This window comes from Equus quagga, chromosome 11 (assembly GCF_021613505.1).
Source record: "Equus quagga isolate Etosha38 chromosome 11, UCLA_HA_Equagga_1.0, whole genome shotgun sequence".
NCBI classification, from domain to species: domain Eukaryota; kingdom Metazoa; phylum Chordata; class Mammalia; order Perissodactyla; family Equidae; genus Equus; species Equus quagga.
The window spans coordinates 79,528,084-79,545,150 of NC_060277.1; the positions used below are offsets into that span (position 1 = coordinate 79,528,084).

At 46.3% G+C, this 17,067-nt stretch overlaps 1 protein-coding gene across 1 annotated transcript; it reads right to left on the reverse strand.

Annotated features, from left to right (window-relative positions):
- Positions 1–8,728: 8,728 nt before the first annotated feature.
- Positions 8,729–14,095, reverse strand: LOC124246360 (regakine-1-like). The gene is made up of 3 exons (XM_046674423.1): positions 13,867–14,095; positions 9,570–9,684; positions 8,729–9,101 (listed from the first exon to the last, which is right to left on the reverse strand). The coding sequence occupies exons 1-3, from the start codon at positions 14,078–14,080 to the stop codon at positions 9,008–9,010; spliced, it is 423 nt and encodes a 140-aa protein (XP_046530379.1). The 5' UTR covers positions 14,081–14,095; the 3' UTR covers positions 8,729–9,007.
- Positions 14,096–17,067: the final 2,972 nt, after the last annotated feature.

The window sequence follows — 17,067 nt, forward strand, 5'->3', positions numbered from 1 at the left end:
GCCCTGACTGCAGGAGGGCAGGTTAAGGAATTTAAGTTTCTATTGTAAATGCAATGGTAGGCAATTGAAGTGTTTTAAGCAAGGAAGTGATGTGTTCTGTCATGTGCTCTAGAAAGATCACTCTGCAAAGGACTGAGAGGATGTAGTCAGGAGGCGATGGCCGTATGCCAGGTGAGAGTTGATAGTGACTTCGACTGTTCTAAAGACACGGGAGAGAGAACAAATGGATGAATTTGAGATACAATGTGTTTTGGAGAAACAAGTAACTTGGGGATTGATTACGTATTGAGACTGAAGGGTAAAGAAGTTGACTCCCAGATTCTTCATGAGTGTCAAGGTACACGGAGATGTCTTTGATAGGAATGTGTAAGACAGTCATAGCACCCAAGCTATGAACAATATTATCACGGCATTGAGGCATTTGCTTTTTTCCTATTACTAAAGAAAGACACAAAAGCTTGCCCTCCACCTCATATCTCTTATCAGAATCTTTTCCTTGCTCAGCTAAACACAGTTCCCTGTGTGGAGGAGGAGTGAAAAAATGATTTTTATGTTCTAGGGGATTTATATCCATCATCTCATTTGATCCACAAGGCAAACCTGGAGATCTTGTAAGTATGATATCTCAAGATTAGTGAGGACAAAGAGCTTGCTCTGGGTCACACGGAGTCTGTGGCAAAGCTCACATTTGAAACCAAAATGTCTGACTCTAATGCTGATACTTGGAATGCTCTTGTTAAAATTATTAACTTTGCAAGCTTGGGCAAACCTATTTACTTTTCCTAGTCTTGTTTTTCACACCTATAAAATAGGCCAAATAATCTCTACTGAGGTGTTTTGATGACTGGAGTAATACTTGTAAAGGATCAACACAAATTTCTTCTGTGTTTGAATTTCTAGAAGGTAAGAGTGGACTATTGACAAGCTGCCCATTTCCTTGCCTTTTGTCATAGTCATTTCCATTGCTCAGGCTTTTTTTCCCTTTAATATCTTCCTCATTTCCATTTTATGTTCAGGCTGCAGCTGACAGCACAAGAGCCCGACAGTGACATTTTCTCCCACTCACAACCTGGGTCTCTCTGACCTTCTGAGGCTCTGGGGAGAGTGCAAAGGGTTCTAATCAGGGCATCTCTAAAGGAGCTCTTTCATAGGAGCTCATCAGATGCAATAAAACAGCCACTCCTTTGACCTTTGCTATTGTAGGTAACTACACAGCTTCTTCTTTTGATTTCTTTTTAATCAGTCTTAGCTCATGGTCTGTACAAAAATAGATAGTGGCCAGATTTGGACCCTGAGTCATGGTTGCTGGCACTTGAATTAGAAAGTCATGAATGAAGGACGGTGAGAGGTCAAGGATACTCCCAGGTCTCGCACCAGCAATTGAAGGGAAGAGTTGCTTTTTACCTCAGTGGGGAAGGTGGAGCAGGAGTCTAATCACAGAACCATGGAAACAGAGGGAACTGGGGCCTGAAGCATCCATTGAATGCTCATCCCTGAAGAACAAGAACACCCAATCCTCATTCTACACTTTTCCCCCAATTTTTTTTCCTGCTCGTTATAATGACTTCCTTTGCTTGAAGGAGAAGTATGAGTGCTCTTTTTGTGGGTTAGGTGTTTTATCGACTTCATTACAACTTTGTGAGTTAGGCATTACTGCCACATTTCATAGGAAAGAAAATGGAAACTTGTTCTTTAGCCTATTATTTGAACTTCTCCATAAACATTACCAGCTGGGTGGTATTGGGCAAGTCACTTAATCTCTCTGAACCTCAGTTTCTATGCTTATAAATGGGATAATGCTTCCCATTTTGGCGAATTGTTGAGATGATTAAAGTAAAGTGGTTTGCACAGTACCTTAATGTGGTAGTTGTTCACCAGAGGCCATTGCTTTCTTAATACCATCTCCTGGGTGCCTTCTCCTAAGGTACTGCTTGGTTCTAATGGGTAAAGAGCAGCCCAACGTCATGGCCTCTTCTCTTGCCTTTCCCCAGCCCTTCTCTTGCTCACTCCTTTTCTCCTTGGCACAGCCTCAGGTACCTTCCTCCATTCCCTGTTATTGTCCAGCTGCAAGTGACAGCACCAAACATTCCCAGCCAAGTCACCCTCCCTTTCATAAGCCCCAGAACACCCTGCCCCTCTGCAGCCCTGGGCTGTCTTGGCTGGGAGGGGTGTGAAGATTTGTACCCAAGGAGCCATTCCCTAGAGGCTATTAGAGGCAGGAAAACAGGTGCTCTCCTGCCACCACTGCTCTTGGAGATGTCAAAGCAGCTTAGGTCAGAAGACTCTCAAGAAAAGTAGATATTAAATTAAGTCTTCTCCCTTTCTTCCTCCTTCGTCTCCCTCCTTCCCTTCTTCATTTCCTCTCTTGCCTCCTTAAACATCAGGTACTCAGAAGTTAACCCTGAGTTAATCCTGCCGCTCAGTTCATGGCCCCTCGCTTGAGTCCAGGTCACTTCTGAATTTTATTGTTTTTCTCGTTTACTCTCCATGTGTGTGCCCACTCTCCTTCCCCCATGGACACTCACTCTGGCATGCTTAATGTGTGCCCTTCTTTTTTTTAGACTCGTGTATTCTTGAACACTAAATAATGCTTTGTGTGTGGGATTTTAATGTACATAGATGATGAAGTGTGATAAATCCCCATCTGTCTGTCCCTTTTTAAACAACTCAAGAGTGGCTAGATGGAAATCCAGCTCTTTGATTTTTATTGCTGCCTACTTTCCATCAGATGCAAACGCTTTTCCATTCTCTTGGGTTGTTTTCCGTTCCTTACCATCTCAAACCACATTTGAGGACCGTTCTGGTCCAAGTATCCTCTGGGATCTTTGGGAGAGTTTCTCAGGGGCATAGATGCAGGAACAGTCTTCTGGGCGCTCCGAGTCCATTAATTGATGATATAATTTCCAAAGTTGCCTTTTGTTCACTTCAATATTTTGTTTCACAAGTTTTCTATAGATTAATACAATTCCAATAAAAATATGGGAAAAATAAATTCCCTTTTCCTACTTACTGCTGAGAAAAAATTATATCAAGAAAGTCAAGGAAAATATACCAAGAATTCCTTCATCCATGTAATTCAGATTGATCCATTTCTATAAGATGAATAGTAGTATAAGGCCCAAATGGAAATTCCATTTGTTCAGAAGATTGTCTTTGGTGATGCTGCATTGGGGATGATGAGGCAGTGTATTCACCATCCACTGATCATTTATTGAATCACTGATTCATGTTCCCAGCCATTCAGACATTCGACAGGTGTTTGCTGAGAACCTATGATGCTTCTGATACAGTACCCAGGAGTGTGGGCTCGGGGAGGGGTTTGGGGGTGTTACACAATTATATCTACACTGGTGTATTATAATAGCAGCGGACACAGATATTATATGTACAATCACACAATATTTTATTGCAAATTACTATATATGCTATGAAGGAAAATCATGTTGTGTGATGAGCAGGGCTGGCTTTGCGGGCATGCAACCTCTGCTCAGAGGGCCCTGCACTTGATTTAATGCTTAGCTGTTGCCTTGAAATTCTTAGTAGATTTTAAACATGGAGTCCTGCATTTTCATTTTCCACTGGGCCCTGCAAATTATGAGGCTAGTCCTGGCTATGAGAGGGTACGAAAGGAAACTTTAACTGGCTTGGGGAGTCAGCGAGGGTGCCCTGATGAGACCTCTCAGGTGACTTCTGGTCAGCTAGGTACAGACTGGAAGGGAGGGAGATTTAGTGGAGAAAATCTTTCATGAAGACCGTGAGACAGGAAAGAACTTGGCATTTTTGAGGAACTGAAAGAAGGATCATGTGGCCAGATCACAGAGAGAAGAGACAGAGAGAAAGGCTGGTAAGGAAAGCAGGGGCCAAAGTATGCAGGCTCTTGGGGGTCATGTTAAGATGTTCCTCTTCCTGTTTCTGTGAATCCTTGTTCTTTTGTTCACGTCTAAGAAGGGTAGGTTGAGTAATATGGCATGGGCTTGCATCTGCTCAGACATGGGTAAGTCTGCTGTTCTGACAGGGTTCTCCTCCAAATGGGAGGGCCAACTGAGGGCTGAGTGCTAGGGTGGGTCATGTTAGCTGGCAGGTAGGGGAAGAACGGGGACCCTTCCCAAACTACAGCGGATGGGGGCTTTGCCAGGTTTTCAACCCCTACTGGAAGCCCTAGCTCTCCTTTCAACACTATTCAGTACAGTTCTTAGGGATACACCTTGGCTTGTGACAAAGGTGGCCTTAATATTTCCCTCAGCTTAACAAATCTTAGGCTTCTTTTTGTCTCTAGTTCCCTGGCATCCCCTTGTTAGAGCATTCTCTTCAGAAAACTTGCAATTGTGAATTTTTTTCTCTGCCCCTTTGAAATATATATATATCTTTTCCCAGACTATTGCCAGTTTTACCACCCAGGAATGTCTTTCTCAAGGACTTGGGAGCCATCCCTTTGAAATATAATCATCAAGGAAGACAGCCCCACTGACTCCCCTAGTCTCTATGGGACCGTGGGAACCTAAATTCAGTGGGTGCCAATTAGCAAGCACAGATGGCCTAATCACAGAGAAAAACATTTGCAAACTCCTGAATAACACACTGTGCTCAATGGCACATCCCATTGATCAACCTCCCCCTAACATCCTTCAGCACTTTCCGCTAACTCGCCTTAGCACTTAAAAACCCTCCTGCCTTTTGTTTTAGTGGAGTTGAGCTCACTCTCTCTCCTCTTTTGCAATAGTCTTGAATAAAGCCTTGCTTGCCTGTTTAACTTTGTCTAGTGGAAATTTTTCCTTTGACACTGCAAGTCCCAGTGGTGGGAATGGATGGGACAAGGGCATCTCCCTATAGCTGCTTGAGTATTGATCTTCATAACTCTCACCCCTGCTTTCTCCATCTGCCACCCAGAGCCCAGAACCTCCACTGCTTCTTTCTCCCATGTGTGTCCTGGACTCCTCTACTGTGTTCGATCTGTTTATAGCACTCTGTTCCTTTCCTGTCTTCCAGAAATTTGATATATTATAAATGCTTTACTTTCCAAATCATATAGCTAATTCCAATGATTGCAAGCTATTCTTAATCTTTGCATATGGGTATTAATATTCTGGGCCTGATTTGCATCTTCCTATCTATGTTTAAGTATAAACTTTCTGAGGCTTACCCGCTAGGGTACAGTGTTAATATCTTGAACACATTGCGATTACTGGGCCAATTATTTATGGTCTCCATCAGACCACCATCCCAGCAACAGGGGTTGCTCATTGGCCAAAAGGGACTTGAGACCTGGGCCTGTGCACTTCAAGGGTGATTCCTCTCCACCATATCTGGGTACATGGAACTCTATTTTAATGTTCAAAATGACAACAGGAGGTTTGGAGTTCACTTCTTTTAAATTCAATTGGCGTCTTCTAGGTTCTAATTATACACTCAAGTGATTCTTCTGTGTGACTTGCGTAGACAGAAGTCAGCAACTTCCCTGAGGGCGTAGCAAACACTCCTCATGGCTGGGCTAGATTTTTTCATTTCTTTAGTTCTTATAGGACATTTATTACCTTCTCCTCTGGTACTAAAGACACTTTAATGCCAGTCCATCAGTCCTTTAGGTCTTTCTGTAATTCTCTCTGAGCTGTGTGGATGGAATTTTGCAACCTCCTAGGGTTGTGGCTGACTTCCTTCAGGAATTTCTCTCTGCATGATTGAATTCTGAATTTTCATGGTCTTCCTGACTGGCACCATGGCACCGTTCTCAGATGCCTGATTGGGTTCTGTGTACCTGCCAAACCCTCGTCCGGTTCTGAGGCACATCATGAGGTCACGAGGATGAGAGCTTGGACTGGAATGGTGGTAGAGGACCCGAAGAGGATTTGAGAGAGGTTTTGGCAAAGCTGAAAGAATTTATTGATGGGTTAGATGGGGGGATGAGGGAGAGGGATTTCAAGGATGACTTCCCATTTTCAGCTTGAGCAACTTGGAGGGTGGAGATCTTATTTCCTGAGGAGAGTGGCTTGGAGAAGAAGCATGGCCCACAGCAGTTATAGTTCCACATTCACGGACACTGAGTATCCATCTCAGTTCCCCTCAGGGCCAAGCACTGCAGATATCTAAGGAGAAGAGCCACACCTGAACAGCAGTGGGAGTGAACTGCCATTGAACTCTACTCTCTGGAGCCTGTCCTGTGAAGTTCATTAGTGGCTATCCCCCAGCTAGGAAGCCATGCTCTTCAAGACAGACTTATTCCAAAAATTGTCTTCTGGCAGCCCTCTCCTCTGCAGGCTTGCTTCTGAGCCTACATGACCTGATCCATCCATTCATTCATTCAACAAGTAGTCTCCAGTGCCTACTCTGTACCAGGTACTCTCTAGGCACTGAGGGTGGGGCAGTGAATAAAATATTAAAAAATTGCTACCCTCATGAAGCTTACATTCCGATTGCAAGGCAACAGGTAAACACAAATAAGTAAATATATAGAACAATACAAGTTAATAAGTGCTATGGAGTTAAAGAAAACAAGTAGGGAAGGAGGATAAGGAATTGTGGGGGGAGAGGGAGGCGCTGTATAATAATAGGATGCTCAAGGAAGGCCTTTCTGATAAGGTGGCACTTGAACAGAGACTTGAAGGGGGCTGACCAGATTGGGGAGAGGAGCATTCCCACAGAGGGAATAGGCATGAGACCCTGGGGCTGGGTCCTCTCTGTTGTGTTTGAGGAACAGCAAGGCAGGCATTGCAAGGAAGGCATTGAGCTGGAATGGAGGGAGCTGGGGAGGAAGTGGGAGGTGAGGTCAGATGGCAGGCAGGCAGGTTTACCTTGCTGGTGGCCAGGTGGCTGTTGGTTACCTGTATGGCTATAAGTCTCATGTCTTTGTGTCCCTGCTGCTCAACCTCTGACTGCTGCCTTGTTGACTAATTTGGTCCTCCAGCTTTAGGGCATCTTCTGTGTCCAACAGCTCACTGACCCTTCATGCCTGTACTCCCTCCCAACCTTCCCAGAGATCCCAGGCCTTCCCCACTTCCTCACTGATTCTTGTCTGTTTGGCTTTGGGGCTTGAGCTCCCCTGAAGCTTTGATCACATTTTAGTGTGAATGGAGGTGCAGAGAACTGGTTTTCAGATGGGATTTGAGTGTGAGAGTGAGCCCAAGGGCATCAGGGCTCTAAGGGTTGGAGTTTGGAAGAGAGGGGAGCAGTAAAGTGAGGAAATGGGCCTTGATGGGGGAATGTGAGGGCACCAAAGAGAGACTTTGCTAATTTCCTAACTTTGGCGCTGAGAGTAGCTGGTCCCCCACACCCCACCACTAAACTGACAGCTGTAGAGATCTCTGAGCTAGTGTCAAACAGCATCCTTCTTCCAAAGGAGTTTAAGATTGAGGCAGGAAACCAAGGTGTGTCTTCCACAAGGCCTGAGTTGGAGGGCATGTGCTGGACCATACCATGGCCCTGAGTACCATTTCTGGTCTGGGTCCAATGAAGCATGGCCAGACTGGCATCAGCCTCAGCAACCCCAAGAGCAGACTACCTCCCGCCTACCTCCTGTTTCCTCTTTGTGTCCCACAGAGCACTGCCTTGTACTTGGCTGTATCTTTAGTTGGGCTGGTGGTGGGGGGATGGTCAACTTTCCAAAGTCACTTTTACACCAGGCAGCAGGCATAAGGGCCAAGGGAGCAACGGAAGAGAATACAGGACTTCAGTTGGGGGGATGAGCGGCTGTGGGTGAGGAGGACAAGAGGTGCTATTCACACTAGATCTTGAGGGGTGGACAGAGAAGTAAATGTTTTAAATGGCAGAGATGGGAGGAAGAGCTTTCAAGGAAGGGTGAGCTTGTTGGCTGAAATAAGGAGTCCAGGTGATATTCGTGAAGGAGCCTGTTCAATAATCAGTGTGAGGAGTTCGAACCCTGGGAAAGAGTTCAGCACAGCACTCTGATGGAACTGCGCCGAGCGGTGTGAATTTACGTGCAGCTTATATCTCTTTCACAAACAGTGCACGTGCAGGGAAGAGGAAAAGAAAAAAACCTTACAACTAGTTTCATATAGGTTAAGAAAAAAAGGGGGGTAGAGTACATCTGGGCTTTTCTCTTGATTATACATTGGAGGAAGCATAAACAGGAAGTTCTTGGTTATACATCAAGTTCAGAGATGCTGACGATATCTGCGTGGAGGTTGTTAATTATTCCCTCAATCTCTAAGAAATGCAGCTGGGAAATGTGAGAGAGAGGTCCCGCTTTATCTCTTTCTGTGGTGGACCTGTCCAGCTGGCATCCTCAGTCATGGGATGTGGGATTGCAAGGTCATTTGGCACAGCTAAAGATGGGCTGCAGGGCTGCTTCACAGCACAGCATGGATTTTATTGTACTGATTCAAAGCCTATGCAGTTTTCTTGTTGGATTTGCCTATTAGACCAGGGAGAGGGGTCCCAAAAATCTGGCCACAAGCTGCAGCCCCCAGCATGGGTGAGTGCAATGATGAGGTGTATTAGGTGTGCACCTCAATTACCCATTTCCCATGCAAACAAACAATATTCAACATGGTTGTCTGTATTTTCACACTGTTCCCGTTATCTAAGGCCCTGATGTAGACGTCACTTGTTTTCCGTCCTCCTGATTCTGACTCTGCCCCACCATTCCACTGTTTAAATTTGTTCATATTGAAGTGTTTAGAACGGCACCGCCTACCTAGTAAATACCAAATAAGTGTCTGTAAAGTAAAAGAAATAACCAGGCTGTCTTATGAGAGAACCAAAGTAAACAACCAGGTTCCCTTTCTATAGTGCAGTTTTATTTCAACAACCAGGTGCCTGCAAAGGGAAGACAGATGCTGTCTGGGGGCCAAGGTGTCCTCAGGCCCCAGAGGGCAGAGTGTCATTCCAAAGCTTCAGGAGAGAGCAGAAGTTATCAGAGTGTGAGAGCACAGAAAAGCAAAACGGGGCTTCAGTTCAGGCCGGCACAACTCCCAGGGACCATCTGGGGCTGAGAGTTGGGGAGGGGAGGTGGCTCTGTGGCCTCTTCTCATGTTCCCTGGGCCATGTTCCCAGATCAGTTGGATTTGCCGTCCAGGTATCTGATGTACTGCTGCACCCAGGCATCGCTGGGGTTGGTGCAGATTTGTCGCCCCGTTTTGGTACGAAAGCTGTGCAGAAGAAGGAGAAAGATGAGGAATTGAGAGTCAGTAGGCAGGAGAGGAGCCCATTCTGCCACACCATTGTCTTCCCCATCCCTCTCTCTGCTGGATCTGGCCCTTCAAAGAGAGAGAGAGAGACCAGCCCCCCCCCCCCCCCCCCCCCACCCCAGCCAAGCTTCCCAGTCTTACTGCCAGTCTCTGTTGTTCTCTGGGGAGTCAGTGAAGGCCCCACCAGGCAGCCCCACTTTTCTTCTTTCCTCCTCTTTCCTGACCCATCTCTATGCACTGGGACCAGCTCCTACCACCTTCCTGCAGGCCCAGCTCAGGCTGGGAAGTTCCCACACTGCAGCTTCCTCCTGTGTCCCCTGCTCGTCCCCATCACATTCCTAGAGAATCCCACCCCCCTGTTCCCCTCTCCCAGGCCCTGCTGGTTCTCACATTTGCACCCCCTTCCATTGCCAGTGGGGCTGTACTTACATGACCGCTGGCATGGGGCACAGCTCACTGGTCCTATCATAATCTCTTACAAAGCCGAGTGGGATTTTCCTCGAGGTGAAAGAGAAACAGCAGGGAGCCTGATTATTAGCTGGCTCTGCAAGGTAGAGAGCTGGATGAAGCTGAAATCTTTTCCACGAGGAAGCATAGACCTATAACTCTGTCCCCAGAGTACCCGGGAAGAGAAAGGAGGAGAGGAGGACACAAGAACACCCAGGAGGGAGTGTGACCTGGCCCCTCTCTGGCAGCTCTTCCTCCTCCCACTCTTAGATGATCCTTCTCCAGTACCTCTCTTCCCTCCCCATGCCAGCCCCTCCTGACCTCTCCTTCTCTCAGGCCCTCCCCAGGGCTGGGATGTGACTCTGTGATCCCAGTGTTTTAAATTTCTGACAGTCTTCAGAATTCGGGAATGAGAAATCAGGATTCCTGGGAGTTCTCAAATCATAAATTATTGTATTTTTTCTTTTTTTTAAATTGAGATATAATTGACATATAACATTTTATTAGTTTTAGGTGTACTGTATATTTTTCATAACACTTTATTTTCATGTTTTGAAGTAATAATCCCTGACCACATAGTAAACAGTGAATCACTTTTCCTTGATAGGTTTGTACTAAAAATTTCAGAGATTTTCTTTAAGAAAAAAAGCAAGGTAATAGTAAATGATGTCAATGTGTCGTGACAAGATTATATCTTCAATAACATGTTAAATGTTCCCTAGCAGATACAGTCGATAATAGAAAACATGAAAAGAAAGGAATATTAACACAAAATAGATGGCCAATAAAAAGCATTTAAAAATTGAAAAAAATAATATGACTTTTTGATACTTAAAATATTTCAAAGTTATAATTCAAAAATGAAATTTGAAAATACAGGAAGCATTAATTGCCCTATTTGTAATTTTGCTCTTTGTTTTGTAACAAATATTCTAGACATAGAACATTTTTTCCATTTTGTGTTGATGTTGGCCGAATTGTTGAAAGTGTGTCCAAACGCGTCTTCAAGTTGGGCGTGAGAGTACACACTGCTTCTGATAAGCTCATTTCCTTTGTTAACAATGCGCATATCTTGTCTACTGGTCCTGACTTTGGTTTTTTCCATTCAAATTGATATTGCTTTTGCTCATTTAGACTTTATATACAAATTGATAAATGCTCCTGGGTTCATGTCCCAGGATTCCACAGCGCTGACATATTTTCTCTTTGTATTTCTTCTGTTAAAGCATTTATAAAGAACTACAGCCTATAGCAATTATTCAAACACTGGGCAGTGTCAGTGAACATTATTGTTCAAAGAACATAATATTCACATCTCCTACAAGAATCACAGTTGAAATTGCCCATTTAAGGACTTATTTTGCTTCCAAAACTTGTTATTTCTGGAAACTGTTCGTATAAAGTATGTGAGGTATACAAACACATCAGCATTTACTTAGCAGCAGACAGGCCCATGAACTCACACTTGTAACATGGCAACCACTTCAGGCTGTTGGATTGTGACCACGTCTCCCTACGTTCTCCTGTCCCAAGTCCCCCAAGGCAGCTGATCTTAACTGTGAGCTCCAAGTGTCAAGAGTTTCCTGCTCTTGCTCATGATGTTCGTGGGTTCTTATAAATCAGTAACATCTATGTTGATTGTTAAGCTTTAATTCCTGCAGGAGAATTGCAATACTTTGCCCCATTCTCCTAATTTCTCAACTGAGTTTTCTTGGGATGTAGGATTTGGAAAAACACGTCATTTACTGAGAAATGCTAAGAGGGAATTCCCATGTGGAAATGCTAGTGGATGCCCAGGGTGGGCCACAGCAGGGCAGGACTGTTCCCCTGCATATGAGGGGTCCTCTCTCACAGGCCTCAGGGAGATGCTAGAAGGGGGCGGTTTGCTATGCCCAGAGGAGCAGAGCCTTGACTGTGAAGCGGGACAGCTAGATTTGTTCTTGCCTCTGCTCCTGAAAGCTGTGTGACTCCAGACAGGGCACTCGCCATTTCTGAACCTGTGTCCTTAAAATAGTATCAATGGGAGGGTCTGGCCCCGTGGCCGAGTGGTTAAGTTCGCGCGCTCTGCTGCAGGCGGCCCAGTGTTTCGTTGATTTGAATCCTGGGCGCGGACACAACACTGCTCATCAAACCACGCTGAGGCAGCGCCCCACATGCCACAACTAGAAGGACCCACAACGAAGAATATACAACTATATACCGGGGGCTTTGGGGAGAAAAAATAAAATCTTTAAAAAAAAAAATAGTATCAATGGGGCAAGTACTGTGCATATTGATTTATATACCAATGATTGCTTTGTGTGATAAAGGCCTTGTCACCCCCATGAAACAGATGAAGAAACTGAGGCTCAGGAAGCCTAAACAAGGCATGGAAGGTCACAAGCTGACCAGTGTAGGGCTTCCAGACTGAGGCTCCCTGGGAGCAGAGACAGCATGTTGACTGAACGGGTGGCCCAGAGTATGATACCAACCCTGATATCAATTTCCCCACATTAAACCTAGCATATATGGGGTTAAAACCAAAACACTCATTTCCTGCCTACTCTCTGGCTTCCTGGTTCCAGAATCCACTATCCTCCATGGAGACAGACACCGTCAAGGACAAGCACCTGGATCATCTCCTCTCCGCAAAGAGATACAGGCTGGTGGGAAAGCTGCTGACCAGCAAGGTCATGGGCTTCCTCCTCTCTGCAAGTAGTCTCAAGGCCAAAGACAGGCTGGTGGGAAAGCTCCGACCAGCAAGGCCATATGCTCCCCCTCCCCTACCTAAAACCCCAAATAAAAACCCTTCCTTTTAGCTTTTCGGGGAGTTTGGGATTTCAGCGTTAGCTGCCCTCTCTCCTTGCTCAGCACTGTGCAATAATAAAATTCCTACTTTCTTCCACCACACCCGGTGTCAGAGATTGGCTTGCTGCGCAATGGGTGAGCGAACTCACTTCAGGTTCGGTAACAAGTAGGCTTTTAATATATGTTTGTTGAGTGAGTGAGTGACTTCAGTTTGAATCTATGTCTTCCTGACTGTAAAGCTGGTTATTTCTCCATTCTGTTTTGCTGTTCTCTCAAGAGAAAAAAAAGCTTCCATCGACTAAGTCTCTACCACAGGCCTGGTGCATGGCTCAGTTCCTGACGGGGCCCGTCTCCGTTCCTCACAACAACCCTTCGAGAAAGGATGACTTATTCCATTTGCAGATGAGAAGTCTTGTGATGATAACAGGGTTATGGGAAAGCATTAAGGAGTTCTGTGGCTAGTTGCGGTTAAAATTCCCAGAAAGCAGCCATCGTTCTTTGGACTAGCAGATGTCAAATGAGAGTCCTACGACTGAGTGTTTTTCTGCCTCTGATTTTGATTGAAATTCAGCTCAGGAGAGTAGTTTCTTCGGAAATCCCCTTCCCAGGCCCTTGCTGTGCCACTTTCTCCCTGGGCTCCAGCCCACTGTTGAGCGGCAACCGTGCCTAGTTAGGGCGGAAAGGGCATTGAACTGGGAGTCAGGACACCTGGGGTGGAGCCCTGCCTCTTTCAGAGTCACCAGCTGCTCCCTCTTCATGTGTCCCACAAATATTTACTGAGCGCTTACTACATGCCGGGAGCGGCTCTGAGCCATATACACAACTAGATGCATCTTTAGGAGCGGAGAGAAGCTGATACAGGGGTCTCAGGCTCAAATGCCCCCGCAGGCCAGGCAGACAGCAGCTGGATGTAGCCTGGCCGTGGGGACTCCTGGGACCTGGGGAGCGCACCCCCTGCCTAAAGGGGAAAGTACTCACCACCTCATTTCTAGTTGAAGGTTAGCTTGTGGAAACTTGGGCTCATGTCTGCTTGGTCTTCCATATTTTCAAAAGAAATGGGAAATATAGATTTTTAAATGTTTCCAATTTTTAAATGTTGGCAACCAATCCAAATATTGTAAAACCCTATCTAAGCTGTGAAGACAGTTTGATCCTTCACGGTTTCCTCTCTCCCAGCCCATGCTTACCCCTGGCTCCTGTGTCTCTCCGGGAGGTGGCTGAGCAGATAGCCTGGGGGCCTCTGGATCAGCTCCTCTATGCTGGGTACCCAAAGGCCAGGGAGGTTGTATTCAGAGTCAGGTTTTCCTCTCCCCAGAGGAGGCAGAAGTGAGTCCCAACCAGGAATGGGGAGAGATCCTCAGTAAAGATGCTGTCTGTTTCTCAGAGACCCCCATGCAGCCTTTTCTGGAACACCCATGTGTCCTCCCTTTAGCTCCCTGCCTCCAGCCACTGTGTTCTCTTTGTCCAGGGGAATGAGAGTAACAGATCTTACCTTCACTAGCTTCAGAGTGGAGGGCAGCAAGAGTGAGGAGAAAGGCCAGGGTAACCAGGCTGCCCCTCATCCTTCTGGTGGCTGACAAGCTGTAGGTACACAGCTGGGTCAAGGACTCTTGAGTTCTCTGATGCCTTGAAATCTGGGTTCTGAGCTTCTTTTGTAAGAGGCTGCTGGTCAGGAAGTCACAAGACAGAAAAATGCAAGATTGCATGGGGGTTTTGGCTCTTTGGTGGCCTGACTGCTGAGATATCTAAAATATGAGAAATGAGTCAATTTATTCAAAGAAAAGCATAAGGCAGAAAATGACCCTAGGTTTCACATTCTAGATGGCTTACATCTGGAGGGTGGTGATGGGGGAAGCCCAGAGACCAAGGGCTTCGGAGTGGAAATTGCCCTCCTCTTCCACCCCTCCCCAGGGAGCCTGGTTAAGCCTCCTTGGTGAGCTCATCCTTGAGTGTGCACCATGAGTTCAGAGGCCTGGGCAACTGTATGGGGCTCAGCAACTCCAGGGCCCACCAGGATAGGGATGTGCTGTGTCTACCCCCAGCAAACGGGCTGACTTCAGGCCTGATGGGGGCTGGGAGTAGGGAGCTGGGTCCAAAGGGGATCCTGGGATGGCTGGGCCTCAGCAGGCAGGAATGGACGGAACTCTCACCTAGGCTGAGCTGAAGGCCCCTGCCCCCTGTCCAGCACAGGGAGCTTGATCAGATCCTTAGCAACTGAGGATCTGGACTCTCTGCTCTTTCTGGTTGTACAAATATTTCTCTGGGACCCTGTTTTCAATTCTTTTGGGTGTCTACCCAGAAGTGGGAGTGCTGGATCATCTGGTAAATCTATTTTTAATTTTTTGAAGAAGCTCCATCCTGTTTTCCTGCAGCTGTTGTACCATTTTATATTCCCATCAATAGCTCACAAGAGTTCCAACATCTCTACATCCTTGCCAACATTTGCTATTTTCTGTTTTTTTGATAGTAGCCATACTAATGGGTGTGAGGTGGTACCTCATTGTGGTTTTGATTTAAGCACCTGTGTTTTTATCAGTTTTATATAAAGGGGTTCCAGGTAAGTTTGTTTGCAAAGAAAATGTTCCCCTACTAAGAAGAAAATTTTGAACCCCTGTTCTAATGGAAAGGGCTTTTGATCTAGTTAGAGCCATTGTTCATAGTCCTGGAATCCACCACCTATGAGCTACTGAGACAATGTACAGTACAGACTGATGATCTCTGTGGATTCTTGGGAGGCATGGAGGCTGTAGGATATTGAAGACAAGCAAACAGTAGGCAGCTTTTGAAAAGAGGAGGGGGAAAGAAGATGGAGTCCATGAACGTAAGAGTGATCAGCCACTTCTGTTCTGGGCAAGATTCTATATCTATGCAATCTTTGGTAAGAAATCCTTAGCTGGCAGTTTAAAAAGGAAGTGGTCACTGCAAGTCAGCATGAGTGCAGCTAGGGCACATCAGGCTGGACCAACCCCACTTCCTTCTCCAGCAGCAAGGGACATCTGAGGATGGGTGAGCTGGAGAGAGCTGTAGACAGACTCTGATCTTCAGTATCTATATCCTGGGATCAGCTGGAAAAACAGCAAAATTCAGGAAACTAATGCACAATGTATTGTGGGCTGGCACCATTGTTGTATGTACCAGTGTGCAAAAACAAAAACAATTTTACCAAAAAAAAAAGTTAAAACCTGGAGCCTTAATCCTCCCAAGTCCCCCTCCCCCACTCCAGTCCTTGTCCGTTGAACAGGGGAATCCACCACCTATGAGCTACAGCAAATTTTGAGTAATGTCATTAAGCTTTTAAAGCTTCATCTGGCCCCAGAAAGGAATATGTAACATAAACAGTCTAAGTGAGTGAAATCTCCCTTATGTGTCCATAGTGAGACCTTCCTCAGGGCTGATGTTCATTCATTCGGTAGACAAGAAAGGCAAGGCCCCCGCTCTGCATGTGCTCAGATTCTAGTAGGGGGAGACAGACAAGGAAGCAGGAGATGGAGTTAAAAGCTAGGAAGAAAATAAACCAGAGTGATGTGATAGAAAGTGCCTGAGGGTTGGGTGGAGGTTGCTTCATAAGCTGGTCAGAGGAGCCTATTCAGAGGGGGTGTCATTTCAGCTGGGACCTGCTGGTTGGGAAGCAGCCAGACTCGCACAGATCAGGAGGAAGTGTGTCCCAAGGACAGGGAAGAGCAAGGGCAAATACCTAGAGGTGGGAATGGGCGTGTGCATTTGAGGGACAGATGAGCAGGTGACTGGAGAGAAGGGAGTGAGGGCAAGAGCGATTGGAGATGAGGTCCACTGTCCAACCCTTTTGGGGCTGGACGCTCAACAATTTGCATCCCATTTTACCCCCATTTCATTCCTGTGGGCACTGCAGGTGGTGACAGAGCAAGCCAGTGTGGCTCATATTCCTGTGGGGCCCTGGGTAGCTCTGCCCTGGAGAGCAGGTGGGTGGATTTGACAAGAATGCTTGTCAGTTGCTTTAAGGGAAAGCAAGGAAGAGAAGACCATGGATTGCTCTCCCCTTAGACTTCCGTCCCCCTCCTCTAGGTGGATGGAAAGGATCTGAGCTGCCCACTTTCTCCCAACAAATCAAAAGCATAAGTGGGAAGCGGTGTGTCTCTCCATTTCTTGTAAGTTCAGAGAGAGAGAGAGAGAGAGAGAGGCACCTAGATGGATGCCTCTGATGGCTGTTTTTCTCCTCCTTGCTGACTTTGGGCTACAGTGTGTGCACAGGAGGGGGCAGGTGGCAGACAGTGGCCTTTCTCCCCTTGGTGTGGAAGATGTGGGGGCAGGAGGATGGAAGAAGCTGACTTGTACCATCATTTGGGTCTCTGTGACAACTCCTGGGCTCCTGAATCTCAGTTACTGGTGACACTGAGTCATCTGCCTGCCGTGCTTTGGTAAGCCACATCCACCCTTCTCCTGCAGCTTCAGTCTTGCTTGGCTGACTCTACCTCCCCTGTTCAACGGACAAGGACTGGAGTGGGGGAGGGGGACTTGGGAGGATTAAGGCTCCAGGTTTTAACTTTTTTTTTTGGTAAAATTGTTTTTGTTTTTGCACACTGGTACATACAACAATGGTGCCAGCCCACAATACATTGTGCATTAGTTTCCTGAATTTTGCTGTTTTTCCAGCTGATCCCAGGATATAGATACTGAAGATCAGAGTCTGTCTACAGCTCTCTCCAGCTCACCCATC